General features: G+C 37.6%; 4 protein-coding genes and 1 long non-coding RNA gene across 6 annotated transcripts; 4 read left to right on the plus strand and 1 right to left on the minus strand.

Annotated features, from left to right (window-relative positions):
* LOC110748828 (pentatricopeptide repeat-containing protein At2g20710, mitochondrial-like) lies at positions 1–2,289 on the plus strand. Its single transcript, XM_021948793.2, has 2 exons — positions 1–391; positions 779–2,289. The coding sequence occupies exons 1-2, from the start codon at positions 17–19 to the stop codon at positions 2,018–2,020; spliced, it is 1,617 nt and encodes a 538-aa protein (XP_021804485.2). The 5' UTR covers positions 1–16; the 3' UTR covers positions 2,021–2,289.
* A 396-nt stretch (positions 2,290–2,685) lies between these two features.
* LOC110748825 (nucleic acid binding / methyltransferase) lies at positions 2,686–4,663 on the plus strand. Its single transcript, XM_021948791.2, has 5 exons — positions 2,686–3,091; positions 3,191–3,349; positions 3,630–3,711; positions 3,915–4,097; positions 4,325–4,663. Exons 1-4 carry the CDS (start codon positions 2,732–2,734, stop codon positions 4,064–4,066), a joined length of 753 nt encoding a protein of 250 aa, XP_021804483.1. The 5' UTR covers positions 2,686–2,731; the 3' UTR covers positions 4,067–4,097; positions 4,325–4,663.
* An 842-nt stretch (positions 4,664–5,505) lies between these two features.
* Positions 5,506–10,492, plus strand: RBL15 (RHOMBOID-like protein 15). 2 transcript variants are annotated; one of them, XM_021948802.2, is made up of 13 exons: positions 5,506–5,666; positions 6,230–6,395; positions 7,296–7,599; positions 7,861–7,893; positions 7,993–8,084; positions 8,183–8,256; positions 8,403–8,497; positions 8,619–8,688; positions 8,847–9,025; positions 9,635–9,692; positions 9,791–9,847; positions 10,070–10,141; positions 10,230–10,492. In XM_021948802.2, exons 1-13 carry the CDS (start codon positions 5,643–5,645, stop codon positions 10,233–10,235), a joined length of 1,230 nt encoding a protein of 409 aa, XP_021804494.1. In that variant the 5' UTR covers positions 5,506–5,642; the 3' UTR covers positions 10,236–10,492. The 2 variants fall into 2 exon arrangements, with proteins under 2 accessions (XP_021804494.1, XP_021804493.1); XM_021948801.2 differs by lacking the exon at positions 10,230–10,492 and having other exon boundaries at positions 10,070–10,153.
* A 244-nt stretch (positions 10,493–10,736) lies between these two features.
* Positions 10,737–12,025, minus strand: LOC110748837 (uncharacterized). Its single transcript, XM_021948804.2, has 3 exons — positions 11,578–12,025; positions 11,054–11,172; positions 10,737–10,925 (listed from the first exon to the last, which is right to left on the minus strand). The coding sequence occupies exons 1-3, from the start codon at positions 11,965–11,967 to the stop codon at positions 10,811–10,813; spliced, it is 624 nt and encodes a 207-aa protein (XP_021804496.1). The 5' UTR covers positions 11,968–12,025; the 3' UTR covers positions 10,737–10,810.
* Positions 12,026–17,173: 5,148 nt separating this feature from the next.
* On the plus strand, positions 17,174–17,716 carry LOC110748830 (uncharacterized). The gene is made up of 3 exons (XR_002525527.2): positions 17,174–17,239; positions 17,333–17,392; positions 17,611–17,716. It is a non-coding gene; the product is annotated as an uncharacterized LOC110748830 (long non-coding RNA).
* Positions 17,717–19,290: the final 1,574 nt, after the last annotated feature.

The raw sequence follows: 19,290 nt of genomic DNA on the forward strand, positions 1-19,290 counted from the left end.
CTCTCTCTCTCTCTCAATGAAGCATTCTCGCTTCAGTTCGCTGTTCAATTTGCATTCTCGTTTCGGTTTCCGAAACGTGTCTCTCTCTCTCTCAATGAAGCATTCTCGCTTCAGTTCGCTGTTCAATTTGCATTCTCGTTTCGGTTTCCGAAACGTACCGGGCGTTTCTCTGTACTCGACGGCTACAGATCCCACATATCATCATAGAAAGTACTGGAATGGTGCCCTGAACGACCTCTACCGTCGGATTTCTCGAGTCGGAGATCGCAATACATCCATTTTGCCGATTCTCGACGAATGGATCGAAGAAGGCGGAAACGCAGAGAAAGATGACCTCGTCACCATAATCAAGGAGCTCAGAGAATTCAAGAAATATAAGCACGCTCTTGAGGTAGGTACTAATTTCTGTTTGGTTGCTCAGAAAGTGTGGAAATGGAATTAATTTAGGGTCTTTATTTGGTTTTTTTATCTTTAATTTATCAAATATTATGTTCAACTCGGTAAAATTGAATTGTGAATGGATTGAAATTCAAACTATGCTATAGAGTAGCTTAATTCTGTTAGCTTAACTGCTAAATGGGAGTGCTTTCATTGTAATTTGGAGGATTTAGACTGCTAATGGTGAGAGCAATGCTATATAGACTTCAAAATAACTCAGCCCAAGTAGCAAAGTTTTCATCTTTTTCATCTTCTTCATATTTGGATTTCTGAAGAGAGATTGTATGGTATGTTGGCAACCCCAGATTCTGAAATTTTTTTTTGGTTTATTGATTCTCAGATATCTATGTGGATGACTGACAAAAGGTACTTCAGCCTTATGAAGGCTGATGTTGCCATCCGGCTGGACTTGATTTCAAAAGTTCATGGAATTGAACAAGCTGAGAATTATTTTGAAAACATTCCAAAACAATTGAAAGCTCGCGAGGTTTACTGTACTCTCCTCAACTGCTATGCCCATGTAAAACTTGTGGAAAAAGCCGAGGCCACCGTGGAGAAGATGAGGGATCTGGGGTTCGCCAGGACATCTTTGGCTTATAACGTTTTGCTCAGTTTGTATTATAAGACTGGAAACACTGATAAATTTGACGTTCTGCTGAATGTAATGGAAGAGAGTGGCATCGGTTGTGACAGATTCACATATGGGATCCGTCTCAGTGCATATACTGCTGCTTCTGATCATGAGGGAATTGACAAGGTTCTGGCAGAATGGGAATCCAATCCTGGGTTCCAGTTGAATTGGACTAGTTATTCCGTTGCGGCAAATGGTTATGTGAAAGTAGGAAATGTGGAAAAGGCTTTGGAAATGCTAGAGAAGTCTGAAAAACTGATATCAAGCTCTGAAAGACAGAGGGAAGCATATGAGTACCTTATGACTCAATATGCAGTACTAGGGAAGAAAGATGATGTTGTGAGACTCTGGGAACTTTACAGCAAGCACATGAAAATATACAATAAGGGTTATATAGCCATAATAACCTCATTCTTGAAGCTTAGTGATGTTGAAAGTGCTGAGAAGATCTACGAAGAATGGGAATCCAGGAACTTAACTTTTGATATTCGTATACCGAATTTCTTAATTTGTGCTTATGCCAGAAGAGGCCTTTTTGACAAGGCCGAAGCCTTTCTTAACAGGGTAATACTTAAGGGTGGGAAACCGGGTACAGGGTCATGGTTTACTTTGGCAGGAGAGTATCTTGATCATAATCAAACTGAGAAGGCAGTTGAGTTGATGAGGAGAGCGCTTTCGAATGAGGGGCCTCAGTGGACATCTAACAAGAGTGCTTTGGCTGTCTGTTTGCGACTCATGAGGAAAAGAGCAGATCTGGAGGGAGCCAAGGAGTTTATAAGACAGCTCGGGGATAAGTGTGTTATACCCGTAAGTGTTCAGGAGATATTGTTGGATTATATTAATAAAAAGATGATTCAGTCTGTAGAACTAGGTGAAGTGGAATGGGATGATCTGAATGGAGATAAAGAAACAAGTGGACCTTTAGAAGCCGAGGGGACTAGTAGTAGTTAGGATTAGAGACTCCTGAAAATTTAGGTAAAGGCAAGTCAACTGCAGGGACTTGTAAAGATGTGCCTGAGGATGAAGCTGACGTGTATTCAAGATATCATTTTTCTGTCAATGAAGATGTTGCTTTTGTTTCTCTAATCTGATCATGAAGTTTGCTGCATATATAGAGGACTTGAATGAATTTTATTTTGTATTTTTCCTCCCTGAGAATTTATTTTTCCTATTCATGAAGATGCAGAAATTCCCTGAACAATTTTCTGGTACTATTGGCATGCTTGTGTCTACTAAAAACCACTCTTGAACTGCAACTTTGAGGTTCCTGAAGATTTCTGTGTATAAATAAGCTGTCATCTTCATACCCAACAAAGGGAAATTAGTTATTGCTTTTGATAAATATTAATAATGAGCAGAAAAAAAACACAAACCCAACTCATTTAAAATTGATCAACAATTCTAGCAATTGAGATGTAGTGAAGTAGCGAGTGGGGAAATAGCTCAGTTGATTGAGCTTTTGGCCTCAGACTCTGTGGACAGAGACTCGAATCTCCCTATCGCTTGTACTAAAAAAAATTGCATCGAAGTAATTAAAGCTCCTACTAAAAATAACAGTGTTTAGTGGAGGGTAATATTGGTAATTTGCGTTTTTTATTTATCTGATTCTGGATTTTATTAAGTGACAAAATAAACCAACCTCCTTTCGAAAACCCTGCCAAAATGGAACAAAACCTCTCGGCCCAAACCCTCCCCAACTCACTCTCCAACCACCAAGATGACGTCGTGCCCGCCGCCGCCGACGACGACCCACCGTCCCTAAGCCTTCAAGCCCTAGAAGCTCTCAAGGAGTTCCTAGCGGAGCAAAGCCAGCCCTTACCTGACACCGCCGCCGAGAGCCGAGCAGCAGACTCGGTAGCTCCAGCTCTCATCTCCGAAGACTGGAGACTGAGCCAGTTCTGGTACGACCCCCACACGGCCGAAACCCTAGCCCAAGAGGTCCTCATTCTCTGCAACTCACTCCCCGACTCGGCCGCTAGGGTTGCTTGCGTCGCTTGCCCCTCACTCTACGCCTACCTCAAGGTCCCTTTCATCTTTTCGCTCTCTGGGTTTTAATTTAATGTTTGTTTGTTTTTAAATTTATGTTTTTACTGATTTTTATTTATTTATTTATATTTTCAGAACAATGATTCTGACGTGCCTGTGCAACTGCTTGAGTATGACAAGCGGTTTGAGCAGTACGGGAGTGATTTCACGTTTTATGATTACAACCGACCTGAAGACTTGCCATTGGAGCTCAAGCATGCTTTTGACATTGTGGTTGCTGATCCCCCTTACCTGGTGAGCAAAATTATGCTTCTTTATGTCATTTGGTTTAGTGTTATAACTTATGGGTATGTGTGTTATGTGGCAAAATAATTTGAATCTGAGTCTTCATGCACTCTGTATGAATTAAGATCTAGCGTCGAAATACATTTTCGTGACTGTGTTTGTACCATGCTTGGTGACTGCATTGCTTTTTCTACATCTCTCGTATAGAGGTCGAATCTGTATTCATAGCTAGGACTGTGAAGTTGTGGTTATGAACAAATTGCTGATATAGTATAACTGGTGTTTACAGAGTCGGGAGTGCTTGGAGAAAGTCGCTCAAACTGTTTCATTTCTTGCACGATCAGAAAAATCTTACCTGCTTCTACTCACAGGTAGACATTTACCTCCTATATAATTGGCAAAACATAATAAGAATATTGCCATTCGTGCACAGGACACTGTAATTACTGCGCTACAATACAGGATTAAAACATTTCACCAATGAGATTTTTGTTTTTGAAATCAGAAATTGAACAAGTGTTATTGCTAGCACCTTTCAGTTTGTTGCAACTAACTGTTATATGATGACTTGCAGGAGCGGTGCAGAAAGAGAGAGCAGCTGAACTCATGGGATTACATCCATGTGGTTTTAGGCCTCAACATTCTAGCAAACTAGGAAACGAGTTTCGGCTATTCACAAACTATGATCCTGCGATGAGATTAGAAGGGTGGGATGTTGAGAAGTAGGAACTCTTTATTCTCTTGTGACCCTAAACTGGTAAGCATAGATTGGTCGGGGGAAATTTCTTTCTTCCTACTCAATATTATGTAGTGGAATCTTACATTTTCAGTGTGATAAATTTTATTGTTCTCAATGTCATCTCCACATGCTATGAGCATAGTTATAATATTCATTCTTAATTAGGACCGAGTATTTTGTGAACTCTGAACTGCTCTAGATGGTGGAATGTTACCGTGGTTATATGGGTGAACTTTTGTCTGCAGATTCAACTGCTGGAGAAGCAAACTGTGTCGCGTGCTAGGCATATTCTGGATGCTAGAAAGATGATTTCAGAATCTGTCATGTGGGATCAATTCAGGCTAAAGCAGTTCAGTATACATTGCTACTCCAGTCTGTTTTATCATCTGTAGTTGTTTTTCAGTTTCTTCAACTCCCCACCCAACATTTATAAGCCAAATTTGATTTGTTATGTGTATTTGCATCGCCCAAAATTTCACAGGATAGAAATGTATCTTCTTTTTTTTCTTTATTGGAAGATAAATCTACATCCTCTGATCAGTACTTGCATCATGACAAATATCAATTATCTCTTTATTTGCTTAGAGTCTTCGAGTTTCCTTCCTCTCACTCACTCATCAGAATAAGAACGCATAAGCAGATGGGAGGGACAGAGAAAGAGGAGAGATGAAAAGTGTTATGCTTCCATGTTAATTTGTTTCATTTGAATGGACAAAATAACCTTAAATTTAACGAAAAAATTGACAAATTTGACGTTAAAGGCAAATTGGCACGTTTTAGAAGTTTAAGGGGCTCAACCAAATTGATAGTTCGAGTAGCATATCTGAAGGTCATTACTTTATGCGACATTGCTCATAACCTCACACCAATCGTTGGATGTATAGTGTAATTCATCGTAACTGTCGGATGCCTACATTTCCTGCATTCTAAGAAATGAAAACTTTATGTACAAAATACTACATTTTTCAAACCAATTTGCATCTTCTACAATAGTTCTCTTCTAGGCAAGCCAAAGTATTCTTTCTGCATTAGAGACGACCTTAAACATGAATTTTGGTGCAGAGCTTCTGCATGGGGTATCGTTTTCGGTTGAAGAATATGAGTCTTGTGTTGAATGGCGGAACTATTCTCGAGTTAGGATGGGATCTAACTCTGAAAACTTTCGAAACTTCGCACTCCTTGTTTGAGAAGATTCAAAGAAGTTACTCTCTTCACATAGATATTTTAGATACAACTCAAACAATATGTTCCAAATGAGAAATTCCTTTATCAAAACAAAATTAGAGAAATTCCATTAGCATTAAAACAAGAGAACCCTTCTTCTTGGATTTAACCCGGGTTCCAATATAAATGCGGGCCTTCTCAACCCAACCCACGATTTGTTTCATGGACCCGACCGGCCTGTATTTCACTATCCGAGTTGGAAAAGACGGTTTGGATGGAGAGTTCGAGATCCCTGCACAACGCAAACACAAAAACGCGATTTGGTGCTCTCCAAGACTATTCCAACTAAAGTTTTTTCAAAACCAAGTCACATAACTGCAGCAGCAGCAGCAAGAAGAAATGAGGCCAAACATCGTTTCCGAGGTAAATCTCTCAACTCTCCGATCTAGCTCCCTTTCCCATTCGTTTTTAACTTCAACTTCGCATATTTCTCAGATAGTTATAGTTTTCGCTTAATGTTTTGTTTGGTTGCTGAGAAAATGCGGAAAATTTCGAATCTCGTTAAGTACAGCACGAGGTATTTTTTTTCTTGGAAAACTGGCAATATGTTAAACAATGGAATTTAGTTGCTTTGAGCTTCTCAATTTTTGTTGCTAAAAATATGCAGATACTTTTTTTGTTGCTAAAAATGGGCAGATATTTGATTTACATTTGTACTCTGCTTTCATGAGTGATCTGGTAGGAGTGTCTTGCTTCTTCTTCTTCTTCGTTCTTTATTGTACATATATACTTTCATGTTTGAGCTTGTCTTTGTTGTGTTCAGCTGCAACATCATGGAACTTAAATAGACCATTGATTGCTTTATTTAGTTTTTTATGTTGAAATTAGTATTTACTTGGACATTCATGGCTTGTGTGTTTGTTTTTATATCTAATTAATTTTGTGTTCTAGTAAATTTCATATTGATTCTATGTTTGGGTGTATAGGCAGGACTGCAAACGAGGTTGGGGCAATGGTGGGAGAGCATTCCTTTTCTTACTTCTGCGGTGGTTGGCGTGTGTGGAACTATTTACTTGATCTGTCTCCTGGTTGGATATGACTCCTTTTACGAAATATGCTTTTTGCCCTCTGCAGTTCTATCAAGATTTCAAGGTAAATTGTTTGAAACTGAAATCTGACATGATTGGTACATTCATTGGTCAGTTTTGAATTTATTAGTTATTGGAAAGAAGTCCAATTTTTCCAGCCTCTTTCCTGGGGTTAAACATGCCCTTCCCTGCCCCTCATTCTCACACTATTATTCTTGATGTTTCACTTCTGGATACTTTTGAGGATCGTGCAACTTAACATCTTCTGTTCTGATTTCTATAATTTTGATGATGCTACTAAAATTTTACTTTGCCACAGAGCAGAGGTCCATCATTTTTTTTTTGTTTGTCAAACATCATTTCAAGTTATGTTCAAGTTCACATGATTTTGGTAATAGACCTTATGATTTGTAGTCCTTTATACTAATAAACAAATTAAGATTATTGTATTATGTTTTATATTATTCTGGTGTTGTCACTATTTCGCCAATATTGGAGATAATTTGTTGCATGAATGTGGAGGTTTGAAATTATAAGATTAATTAAGTGACTTTAACACCATTAGTACTGCTTAGCTGTTTTGGTTGCTCCCTTGGGTTCTTTTGTGTATAAGTCCAGCACACTGGCCTAGAAACCTGCCAGTAGTTTCTTCGATTTAGTATTGCCCTAGATCGTGATCTTTTATGATCAAGCTACAACCTGTATTTTAGTCCCTCTATTATCAAGCTACAACACAATCTTTGTGTCACCTGCCTGGCCCAATTTGAAGCCTCGAATAGAGAATTGAACAGCTGCTCGTTTTGATCTCTCTTTTTTTTTCGTCAATCAAAAGCTCAATTTAGCTTATGTTTAATAATCAACAAAAATTATTTGGGTGATTTGTTATGTTAATAGATAAAAATAATAACCCTTTATTGTATGCAATCTGACACATCTCATGGCCACTTTCTGTTCTCCATTTCAGTCTACAGGATTTTCACCTCCATTATCTTTCATGGTTCAGTGCTTCATGTATTGTTCAACATGATGGCATTGGTTCCTTTGGGTTCTGAGTTGGAGAGAATCATGGGATCAGTCCGCATGTTGTACATAATCTTTCTATTGGCCATAAGCAATGCACTATTTCATCTTACGATTGCGCTTTTGGTGGCCTATAATCCCATTCACTCTGATCCGTTTCTCATGAATGAATGTGCAATAGGCTTCTCAGGAATCTTGTTTTCTATGATTGTGATAGAGACAAGTCTGAGTGGACACCAGTCTAGAAGGTTGGGTTTTCTAATGTTTAATTTCAAATGTATTACATACCATGATTTTGTTTTTTCACTGAGTGAGAATTTTGCAAATGCTATCTTTTCCCTAACCTAGAATAATTAGATATTCCGAAGCTTTCATGTATTTGATCATACAAATGGGTGCTAAGACGTCCACAACATACACAGCTGCACATTAGAATTCTTTTCCCTGTTTTCTTTCATTCTTGACAAATGTATTGGGTTCTACTAACTCACAAACTTTTCTCTCTGCAGTGTCTTTGGACTCTTTAACGTACCTGCTAAATGGTAATTACAGTAACATGCTTATGTGATGTCTAATTCTGTTCATTTTACTTCGCCATTTTTGGTAATATTTTGACATATTTACTTAAATATCTGTTTCAGGTATGCATGGATCTTGCTGGTAGTGTTCCAAGTTGTTATGTCAAATGTTTCTTTACTGGGGCACCTATGTGGCATTTTGTCTGGCTTTGCATGTAAGTTTTCTCCCATTCTAATATTATTCCCCTCTTCTATTTTGCTATGCCATGTTATACGAGGGAGTTGGTGACTATGCTATGTCTTGTCTTTACAGATACTTACGGATTATTCAATTTCCTCATTCCTGGACCATCCTTCTATTCTACAATTGAGGCCTCCTCGTTGCTTGTAAGTAAACTGCTTTTGATGATCGATCAATTTGGAAACTTACTATTATTCTTTTATCTTTTCCAACCTATGCATTCATAATTTGCATTGATGTCTAATTTGCATGGATGTCTAATTGTTGTTCTTTTAAAATATTATGTTTTCAGTCAACTTGTGTGAGGCGGCCTAAATTTATTTTGTGCACTGGTGGGAATCCTTCAGCCTTCATCCCTACATATTCAAGCCAAGGTACAGCGTCTAGGTAAGTAATACTTTTTGTTTTTTAATGTTTCCTTGTTGATAAATTAAGCACCTTCTGTTTCTTAACAGACTACAATTATTTGTACTATAAGAGTCGTAAAATGATATATATTCTTAACCAGTGGATTCTCTGCCGGAAGTATCTGGAGAAACTTGTCTTCATGGATTCCACAGAGGGAAACATCTGCACAGGTTTTGTGTTTTTTTTTTTCTTCCACTTGTGTTAAGGGTGTTTTACCCTTCAATTCAATCTTTAAAATTGCACACTTCGTTGTAATCTTTAACCCACGGTGTTTGGTGAATGTAGATTAAGTTATTGAATTTGATGACTTCCTATTGTAATAATGCAGTCAGCACAAGACGGTCACATGTTTCCTGGGAGGGGAAGAACACTTGGATCTGGTCGAAATACTGCTTCTGATGCTAATTCAGAATCAAACTTACAGGTTAGACTTTTGGATAATAGCAACTCAGAACATCCATCAGACATGGCAGTTATTGGCACAGGACAGCAGTTATCTGATGGAAGGTACTAGGAAAACTTCCTGCTTCTAGGTTAACGAGCTATTTCTGTTCATGGATTGTGTTTTTCAGTTTACAAGAAATTTGGTAGTTAGTTCATCACTTGTAAAGGCTTTCTTGTTCTTTCACTCATGCATTTTTATATTGAATGGATTCAGAAGAGGTTTTCTCGTTGGTGAGAAAAGATATGTAAACTGAGGTTACACTATCGCAATAGTCTTTCAAGTTGATTAAGATGCATGAGTGATTTTTTTCCAGATGTGGCAAAGGTTATAATGGTAGTGGTTGTGGTGGTAATGGTGATTATGGCAGTAACGTTGTTAATGATTAATCACTACTAATGGCTTGTTGTAAAGATGGAAAGTTATCTTGCCTATGATTAATCACTAGGGATGGCATGTTTAGAGATAGGGAAAGAACTTGTATGTGCTATCAAATACAAAGGAATGTCTTTACTTTTGTGAATTGGACAGTAAACCCATCACTCCTAACCTCGGGTCTGAGTCATGTTTAAATAGTGCAAAAACAGAATTTTTACATTAGTTTGTTATTCTAAGAGTTCCCAAGCATGCATTTGACTGGAAAATGGTACTATCTATTTCCTTGATATTTTCAGGCGGTCAACCCTAAATAATACAGCAGTCGCTGCAGCAGAAGTTCCTGTGCACCATCAGGTTTGTCCTTTTAATTAATAAGTTGAGTTTTCCTTTCAACATCTTCCAGCTCATCTGATTTACACATATATCTTGGTTTACTTGTCATTTGGGTGCAGGATTATGTTGTTTCTGAAGAAGAAATCCAGAAGCTTGTATCAATGGGCTTTGAAAGGGTAAAAAAATTGAAAATTCCTTTTCCTTGATCAAATGAGCTAACCATCCTATATAGTATACGTTTTCCTTAACTAGCTTGATTCATATTCGTAGAGTTGAAGAATGCAATGCTAGTTATGAAAAATGTTTTAGGATCGAGGAGCATAGTTTTATGTTCAGCATTATAGCTGATGCTTGCTTTAATGAATGAATGTCAATAAATGTCTTGGTATGGGTTACAGACACAGGTAGAAGTTGCTCTAGCAGCTGCAGATGGGGATCTTAATGTGGCAGTGGAAATTCTGAGCCAACAGGTCTGTCTTTAAACTCATTTATTTCCCAAATTGTTGACTGTTGTTGAGATTTCATGGTTTAATAATGGGGATTGGGAATTATCTGCAGGGCTAATCCAAGCAAGCGAGCTAACTATTTGACTTCTCAAAATGGACCTCGGTCAACCCGGTTTGATGGGCCCGGTTCATTTTCACGTTTATGTAAAGTTCCATGTTTATTTTCACGTTTATGTAAAGTTCCATGTCTGTATACTCTGTATTGTTTGAGAGCATGCTGAGATTATTTGGCCTGGGGGAAAGAAGATTCTGAATGGGATATCACTATACACACTAACATCTGTTTAAATGAAAGCACAGAAGTAGTTTATAACATGTTTGACAGCAATGGAAAAACTAGAGTTGTAATATAACATCCACACTTCTTGTATCATGCTTCGACTTAGGGCCTATTTGGTAGTGCTTTTTTCGAAACGCCTATCTAATTTGAGATAGGACTTCAATTTTGAGTAAAATTTTTTGTTGTGGTTATAATAAAAGTGGTCCTAGAGCAGATTTGCTTCTAGATAACCACTCCCAAATGGGAGCAAAATGTTTTCTACATAAGCATTTGTAATGATTACATGAAAAGGAGCTTTTTCAATTCACACCAAATGTTATTTATTGATACATTTCATTTTCATACATAAAAAGCTACTTCTTTCCAGACTCCTTCGATGGCTTTCCAGACTCCTTTGGTGGCTTCACAATTACAACTGGGCATTTTGCATGATGTGCGCAGTAGTCACTCACGCTTCCTATGAATGCTCTGCACCACCCAACGAAAAACAAAATTAAATTAAATTAATGATGCAAATAAAACAGAATTAATGTTTTTTGGATTTTGAGTGACAATTGTAAGCAGGAATTCCAAATGAACATTAATAAGAAACTCACCTCTTGACCATGCCAAGGCCACGGCTGCCTACAACCAAAAGATCCACATGCATCTGCTCTGTGGCTTCACAAATCATGTCCTTCGGATCTCCACTTAGAATTAGGGTTTCTGCTTTGATCTGCACAATTACTAGAATCATGTTAGTTAACTTCACCCAAATGCATCACAAAAACTCTCATCTAATTATCTGAACCCATAATTAAAATCATTAATGAAGAATCTCTCACGCTAATCTATTGAGGGATCTTAAACTCACGTAAAGAATCTCTCATGAGACTCGACTCGCATTGTATTTCCACGATCAGAACCATCAATTTTTTAAGTTTCATTCTTAAATTTAAAAGGATGTTTTAAGTTTCATTCTTAGATTTGAAAGGATGGACAATTTGCAACCCTTAAAAGACATCTAATTATCACCCACAAATTCGATTAACACGGTGTTTCAAAAAAAAATAACAACCATTTAAGCAAGTGTCCTTCAAATAAACTTACACCAAGTGAGAGTGATAAACTAATTAATTACCATCTTATCCTTGCAAATCTCCAAGGCGCGGGCGAGTATAGCGGCAGCCCTTTCTTCTTGTTCTTTGCGCAATTCAGCAGACCCAGCAGCAGGGAGGACGTAGTTCTGGAACGGCTGCATAACATAAACCAGAGTCACCATACTCACACTCTCATGGCTCCCTGCATGAGGTGCTTCCAGGGTCTCCGTGCGTGTGCTTGTAGCCACATCATCGGCGTTGTCCTTGGGCCCCACAAGAAGAAGGTCAAGGGCCCACTTGAGCGCATAGAAGCTCCCCTCACTTCCGTCCATGGCCACCATCACCCTCATCTTCTTCTTCTTCCCCTGTTGCTCGTCGACGTCGTCCCTGCTTTGCACCACTGCCTGCTCTGCAACTGTTGTTGTCTGCATCACTTGCTTGGCTGAGATATCTTCTTCTTCTTGTTGTTGTGTGGTTTTGTTGGTGCTTTTGAATGGTATATATATGTATATATGTCGGTCTCTTTTTCTTAAAGGTGAATTTCCATTTGTTTGTTTGGATTGGAGGTACAAGGACACGTTTATGTACGTGGCAACCATGCAAATAGAAAAATCCAATTCCTCATGCAATTTTGGCATTTCTGTGGGTATATGAGATGAGATAGACCTCGACGCAACTCTTTGTGTTTTACTATTCGTGTCGTGTCATCCTCGTGACCTGTGAAATTCTTCTCAATTTAAATTTAATTCGTAATATGTAAACTCAAGCTTATTTGTGAAAGTAACACATCGTGTCCTGTTTTAATTATCTGTTGACACTTGGAAAGTCAGGTGGTTTTATCTGTCGACACTTGAATTCAGGTGGTCAACTGAGGACTTTTGATCGGATCACAGTCAGATTTTTGTTGGGTCAGAACATAATGGATGATCTTCTTCTTCTTGTGGTCTCCGCATTCGCATAAAGTAGAACATGTCACCAAAGAAGCACTGGTGTAGTACCAGTCAACTTTTTCTGATGTCAATGTCATAATTTAGTAAAGGCAGTGTTTGAGAGAGCAAATGATCAACATAATTTCTGGGAGTAGAGAAGTTATTACCTTGTTTGAATGTAAGTCAGGAATATTTATAAGAGATGAAGGAGAAGTAGAACTCCTGGCAGGAGGGGTGTCTAGCCATGCTGCCATCATGGTTAGAGGGAGTGATTTTGGCATCATAAGTTGTTGTGCTTGTTACAAAAGGGAGACCAGCCAATGGGGAGACTGCTAAAATATGAATATGGTTTTGAATGTATTAGGTTCTTTTTATTCTTCTCCATAATGAGATATATAAGAGTTTACATGAGTGCTTTACAAGGAATTAGATCCAGTAAATGATTAGGAAAGTATCTCCTAATTATACAATGATTTGATAAGTACTAAATAAAATAAGAAAGTAAATCCCTTAATTAATCAAGAAAATAAATCTATAAAATAGGAATGTAAATCCCTTAATTAATCAAGGAAATAAATCTCCTTGATTAATTAGGAGACTCACTTCAACACTCCCCCTCAAGTTGGTGCATATACATCACAAATGCCCAACTTGGTAAGTGAGTCATGAAATTCATAGCACCCAAATCGATAATCCATGCGAATCTTTTGAGAACATTAATCCTTTTCCAAGGGTTAACTTTAAGTACCTTAAGATTCGATCAACTGCATTCCTATGAGACACATTGTGCCCATGTGCCATTCTTCTGGAGAGCTCGCATTTCTTCATTCATGACTTCTTTCTATTTTTGGTCTTCTAGTGCTTCAGTTACACTGTTGGGAACAGGTATGTCGGCTAACTGCTTCACAAAGTGTACCCGTGATTCTGATAATTTGTTGAGGGATATATAATTGTTGATGGGATATTTCCCCTTTGCATTAAGATCTGCTTCGTAGTGAACTGGAGGTTTACCACGATTCTTCCATTTTTGGAATCTGATATGCAGGCTCTGTGCCTTCTGAATGACGTCCTCAGCAGGTGATTGGTGTGGTATTGGAGCTGAAGAATTCTCCAGAGCGGGCACAAACTCCTCAATTTTCTCCTCCTGAGTGTGATGGCAGGGAGATGACTGAAGCGGAAAAAAATCTCATAAGACGGTTCAATTTCCTCCTCCTGATTTTGACAGCGTGGAGAAAATTGATCGTTTTCCTATGGTGACCGGTCGCTGGATTTTGGCAGCCGGTCGGTTTGAAACAGCTTCTCTGGCTACCAGTCGCTTTCCACTGGCGACCGGTAGTTTTGAAGCAGATTCTCCGTGTTCAAAGAACTAAGGAGGGGCCGGTCGCTTTCGACTGGCGACCGACCATTTGATTTAGGAACTTGATTTGAGGAATTTGATGTATGAATTTGATGTAGGAATTGAATTTGGATTCGGATTCAGGTTGGAAGGTTGGGATTCAGTGGTTTTGGAAACGATATCCATGACAGCGGAAGGATTTAAAAATAAGAGAAAAAAAATGTGTTTAGGGTTTCGGGATAAAAGTATATGAGGATGTGGGTATGAAGATATGAATCTGAACAAGGAATTTGATTTAGGATACGAGGATACGATACGAGGATATGAGGAAATTCGATACGAGGAATATGATTTGTGTTTCAAGAAAATTCGATACAAGGATTTACAGAAACCTTGTGAACATGGCTAAGAACACAGAAACCCTGTGAACACGGCTAAGGACACAAACCCTGTGAACACGGCTTAAGAACATAGAAACTTCTCTTCAATCCTCTTCTCCCCCTAAAGAGAATTGTATGTCGGAGTCAAGAAAGAGGCAAAATCTCCATGAGAACGAGAAACATATCCTTTTTCACTCCCCCTCCCCCCCTTGAAGGGGAGAGGAGGAGAAATTTTGATATGAGAATTTAGAGACAACCGAGGATCAATTGCTCTGATACCATGCTAAAATATGAATATGGTTTTGAATGTATTAGGTTCTTTTTATTCTTCTCCATAATTAGATATATATAAGAGTTTACATGAGTGCTTTACAAGAAATTAGATCCAGTAAAGGATTAGGAAAGTATCTCCTAATTATACAATGATTTGACAACTATATAAAATAAGAAAGTAAATCCCTTAATTAATCAAGGAAATAAATCTATAAAATAGGAATTTAAATCCCTTAATTAATCAAGGAAATAAATCTCCTTGATTAATTAGGAGACTCACTTCAACAGAGACCTGAAAGGAAGTAGGAATACATTAAATTCTCTCTCCAACCATATGGTGACACATGTTCGTGTTGGTGAGCTTTGGGAGGTGGCTACTAGGTCCCAACTACCCTTAGTTCCAGAGCCGGAGCAGAAAACCCACCTCCAACCATGCTCCCTATCCAACTCTTAAAATAGGAAGACCAAGCAATACGTCTCACATCAAGCAATACATCACACAACCCTTCAATGCTGCAACTGTTTGCAATATTGATACTCAGTGGCGGACCTGTGCAGGCGCAAGGAGGTGCACCTGCACCTCCACTCGCCGGAAAACTCCATTAGAGGTGCTGGAGTTGCACCTCTGCTCAAACTAGAGACGCACGCAAAGTGTTCGATGAAATGTCGGAAGGCCTGGGCGCTGCGCGCAGCAAGCAGGCGCTCCTTTTTTTTTAAACAAAGCCTGGCCAAAACGACGTCGTTTTGGACCAGGGTTTTAAAAAAAATAAATAAACAGAAAGGGAAAAGTGCTGGGCCATTACGTGGGCTTTTAAAAGGGCTTCTATAATTCCTTATTTTATTGGGTTTCTCTTTATTTAATTGGATTTTAATAGGGTTTGCACAATTCCTTATTTAAGTGGGATTGAGAATGACCAATTTAACATCACCCAATTTTATCAAAGTCTGCGTGCATCACAAGAATCCTGCGTTTGTTTTTTTTTTTTCCTTATTGAGTACGCCAATCCAAAGTAAGTCGGATGCATATATTTTTTTTCTTGAGCAAATGCCAATTTTTTTATTCTACTTTTAATTAAAAAAAAAAATTCTTATTTAGCTCTCTCTGTATTAGTAAGATCAGTAGCAAGCTCTCTCTCTCTCTCTCTCTCAGTTTTTTTTTTTTTTTGAGCTTTTAGCTTTTAAAAATTGCATCTCCGTTGAAAAATTATTGGGTCCGCCGCTGTTGATACTTACCAAGGAATTATCTTCCCATTTATGTATTAGTGTCGTGGCCGTATATGAGAACTTTTTTGCATACGTGAAGGCATAGAAAAGTGTACAAACGTCGTTGCAAGGAGAGCTGTGAAGGCTGAAATTAATGTTTAGATTTATTGGGACTGTTAGGTTTGGGCATGCTGTGATCATTTTGTTCTTGTTTGTATAACTTTGAGTTGCTGCCTTCCACGCAAAAAATTCAATGGAAAATATTTAAACAATTTTTTTTTCTTTGTGACACGATTTTTGGATCAAAGTAAATTGATTGTTGGTTTGCTTATTCGTATGAACCAATCTTTGAATCAGAATAAATTGTTAAGATGCCGTTTGCTTCAACATTTGTTTGGATGAGGACCAAGAAGACATATGAGATTGCTAAAGGTCAAACGGGGAAGAGGGGAAGGAGAAGAGGTGTGAGTAATGAAAATTTTTGAAGGAAGAGGCCATGGAAGATCTGAGAAGGAAGGAAAGGAAGGCGTGGAGAAGAATTTATTTATTTAGGGTTTAAGTTTTATTTATTTTTAATTAAATAATTAAATTAATTTTGGCCAAAAAAATTAAAACTTAACTAATAAAAAATAATGTGACATATGACACGAGTAAATAGTCTATGTCAGGTGTTTGGTGTCAACTTGTATTATTTAATTACTCGACTATTTTATACGGGTTGGGCTTTTAATACTCTCCTTACCTGACTAAGGGCTCGTTTGGGAATGCTTCTCTAGGAAGTACTTCTGCTTATAAGCGCTTCTAACAAAAGCGCTTTTATTATAAAAATCTTGAATTTTCATAAAAAATTAAATTGCTTCGTGGAAAAGCACTTGGGAGTGCTTCCTGAAGAAGCACATAGCAGGTGCTTCTCCAAGAAGCGCTTCTATGACCCAAAAGCGCTTCTAAATTTTTTTGCCAAATGCTGTCAGAAGCGCTTTTAGTTATTAGAAAGCGCTTTTTGCCCTTTCAGAAGCACTCCCAAACAGACCCTAACTAATACAACCCACACACCCCGGTTTAGATAATACATGCTTAATTATACGGCTAGGAAAAAAGAACACGCGTTCTACGAAAAAAATCAGACGCTCTTTTCATCTTCTTCTCCCTAGGGTTCTTCTCTGCTATCTTCTCCATAGGTTATTTTCTTCACTCTTCTCCAGGTATCCATCTCTCACTCTCTCTCTTTTTCATACTCTCTTCAATATGCTTCTTCTCTAATCTTTATATATTTCAATTTTTTATTACATTTTTGTGGAAATTAGGTTATGAATTTTTCTTTTTTGACATTTTTTTTAAACGAATGTTTTCTTTGTATGTGATATAGTGATTCGATCCCCTTAATTTGTACAATTTCATGACAGTTTTCGGAGTTGGGAAGTTCTCAATTTGCAGAGGCTTGTGGATATGCCGAAGGAGAAGACACATTTGCCTGCTGTGCTACAATCTCTGGGGTGTATAGCTCAGGCTGCAATGCCAGTTTTTGAAACAAGAGAGAGAAATTGAAGAGTTTATAATAGAAAAGATTCTAAAATGTGATAATGTATGCCTTTCAAACTCACTGCAACTGCACTTTGTGATATATTTTTTATTTTATGACAGGATGACAATTTGTTTTCGTGCATTTACTTTTCAGAAATCAGGTGATAGTAAAAATGCGTCGTGGGATGACAAAAGCGAGCTTTGTTTGCTAAAGGTTGGTCAATTTGGAGAGATGTTTGTTTTTGTTTACCATATGGAATCTGGGTTTATTTTATTTTATTTCTCAGTTTCGATCCTCCCCAAGGAATTAAAAAGAATGTTTATGCAAATTTCCCAGGATTTAATTGTGTAATCTAGTGATACTGTTTTGATGTATTACCTTTTCGCCAAATTCCTTATACATTGGATTGTTCTTTCTTTTTTGAACTGTAGATATATGGGATAAAGACATTAGTGAAAAGCTACTTGCCTGTCAAAGATGCTCATGTTCGCCCTGGGCTTGGCATTGATGGTCTGTTGGAAATCTTAAGAAACACACTTTCTTGTGGAGAAATATCAAAAGACATAGAATCAAGGTAATATCAAAACTGTACATTTTTCAGTTCTGGTTGATCAATCTACCTCATTTCTCAGTTTGTTGCTTGTACATTTTTTGTGATGTACAGTTCAGTTGACAAGGCCATTTGGTGAGATGATTTCTGAGTCTGTTGACCAATTGAAAACTATAACTAATAGTTTGGTGAAAGGATTAGAACCAAGACTTGACATTGCTGGTGAATTGGCAAAGATGGACTTGTCTATTAATGATCAAATTAAGACACTACGGCTAATTTTGGAGAAAGAAAGTGATGAGAGAACATTCCTAACATTGGATGGTGCTATGAGAAAAGCATTTGTTCTTCTCTTACTTGGGGCAAGGGAGCTGTGATTCACTCTTTGATGTAGTTTTGTTTATGAACAACTTTCCATTTTGCTCTTATCACCTTAGTATGTGATCACTTTGAAATATACATTCTTTGGTACTGTTTTTATTAACGTATGCGAGTATGTTGGAATTTTTATGAGATACTACAATTATGATAATGGATCATATGAAAAAAAATCTTGGCAAAAACAATTGAAAAACAAATCTTGTCATATGAATCTTACCAAAAAAAAATTCATGTCATTTGAATCTCAATTTCCATTAAAATTATCAAAGATTTTTTATTTATTTTTAAAATAGTCTGATCTGATGTTATCCGGAACATCGCCAAACATAGTATAACTTAGTCAGACTATTTATCCAGAACATCACCAAACGCCTTGTAATATTATGGATAAATAGTCAGTACTCTCCGGAACAGATTAATACTATCCGACGAAAATTAGTCAGTACAGTCCGACGTACCAAACGAGCCCTATAGTACTGCCCATAGCATCACTCTTTTAGATAAGCACTTTAAATGAAAGTTCTTTTGTGTCCATAATAATAAACACGTTTCTAAAGCAGAATTAGAATCGCTTTTTAGATAAGCACTCTCAAACAGGAGCGTAGTGCTTCCTATATAAGCATTCCGGCACTCTTAGGGGGGTGTATTCAATTCTAACTTTTAAAGACTTTTAATGAGTTTAAAAGTCTAGAGGTATTCAACTATGACTTTTAAATAGTCTTTAGAAGTTTAGTGGTATTCAATTATGATTTTAAAAAGTCTTTAAAAGTTTTGTGGTATCCAAAAAATTAATGACTTTTGAAAACTTCGTTAAATGAATCACTTTTCAATACTTTCAAGCCTAATTCTTAACACCAAAAGTCTTGCTAATTTACCCAAGACTTTATCAATGAATTCGATCATGCTGCAACTTTGGCCATTGCGAGGGTGTGCCATCATGTTTGGGTCTCTAGACCCCCTCCCTCTTTGGTCGGTGTACTATCAAGACTACCTACACCGCCAATTTGATTTTTTTTTTGGCTTCCATTATCTGTCCTGGGAATTGTTATGATGATGAGCCGTTTCTTGCTTGTTTTTTTTCTTTTCAATGCTTGAAACAATTGCTACGTACTAAGAGCTATGGTGGGACTGCATTGGTTTCTTCCATAATTTTTTTTTGCCTCCATTTGTAATTTTTAAG

The sequence above is a fragment of the Prunus avium genome, chromosome 7 (genome assembly GCF_965620075.1).
Source record: "Prunus avium chromosome 7, drPruAviu1.hap1.1, whole genome shotgun sequence".
NCBI lineage: Eukaryota > Viridiplantae > Streptophyta > Magnoliopsida > Rosales > Rosaceae > Prunus > Prunus avium.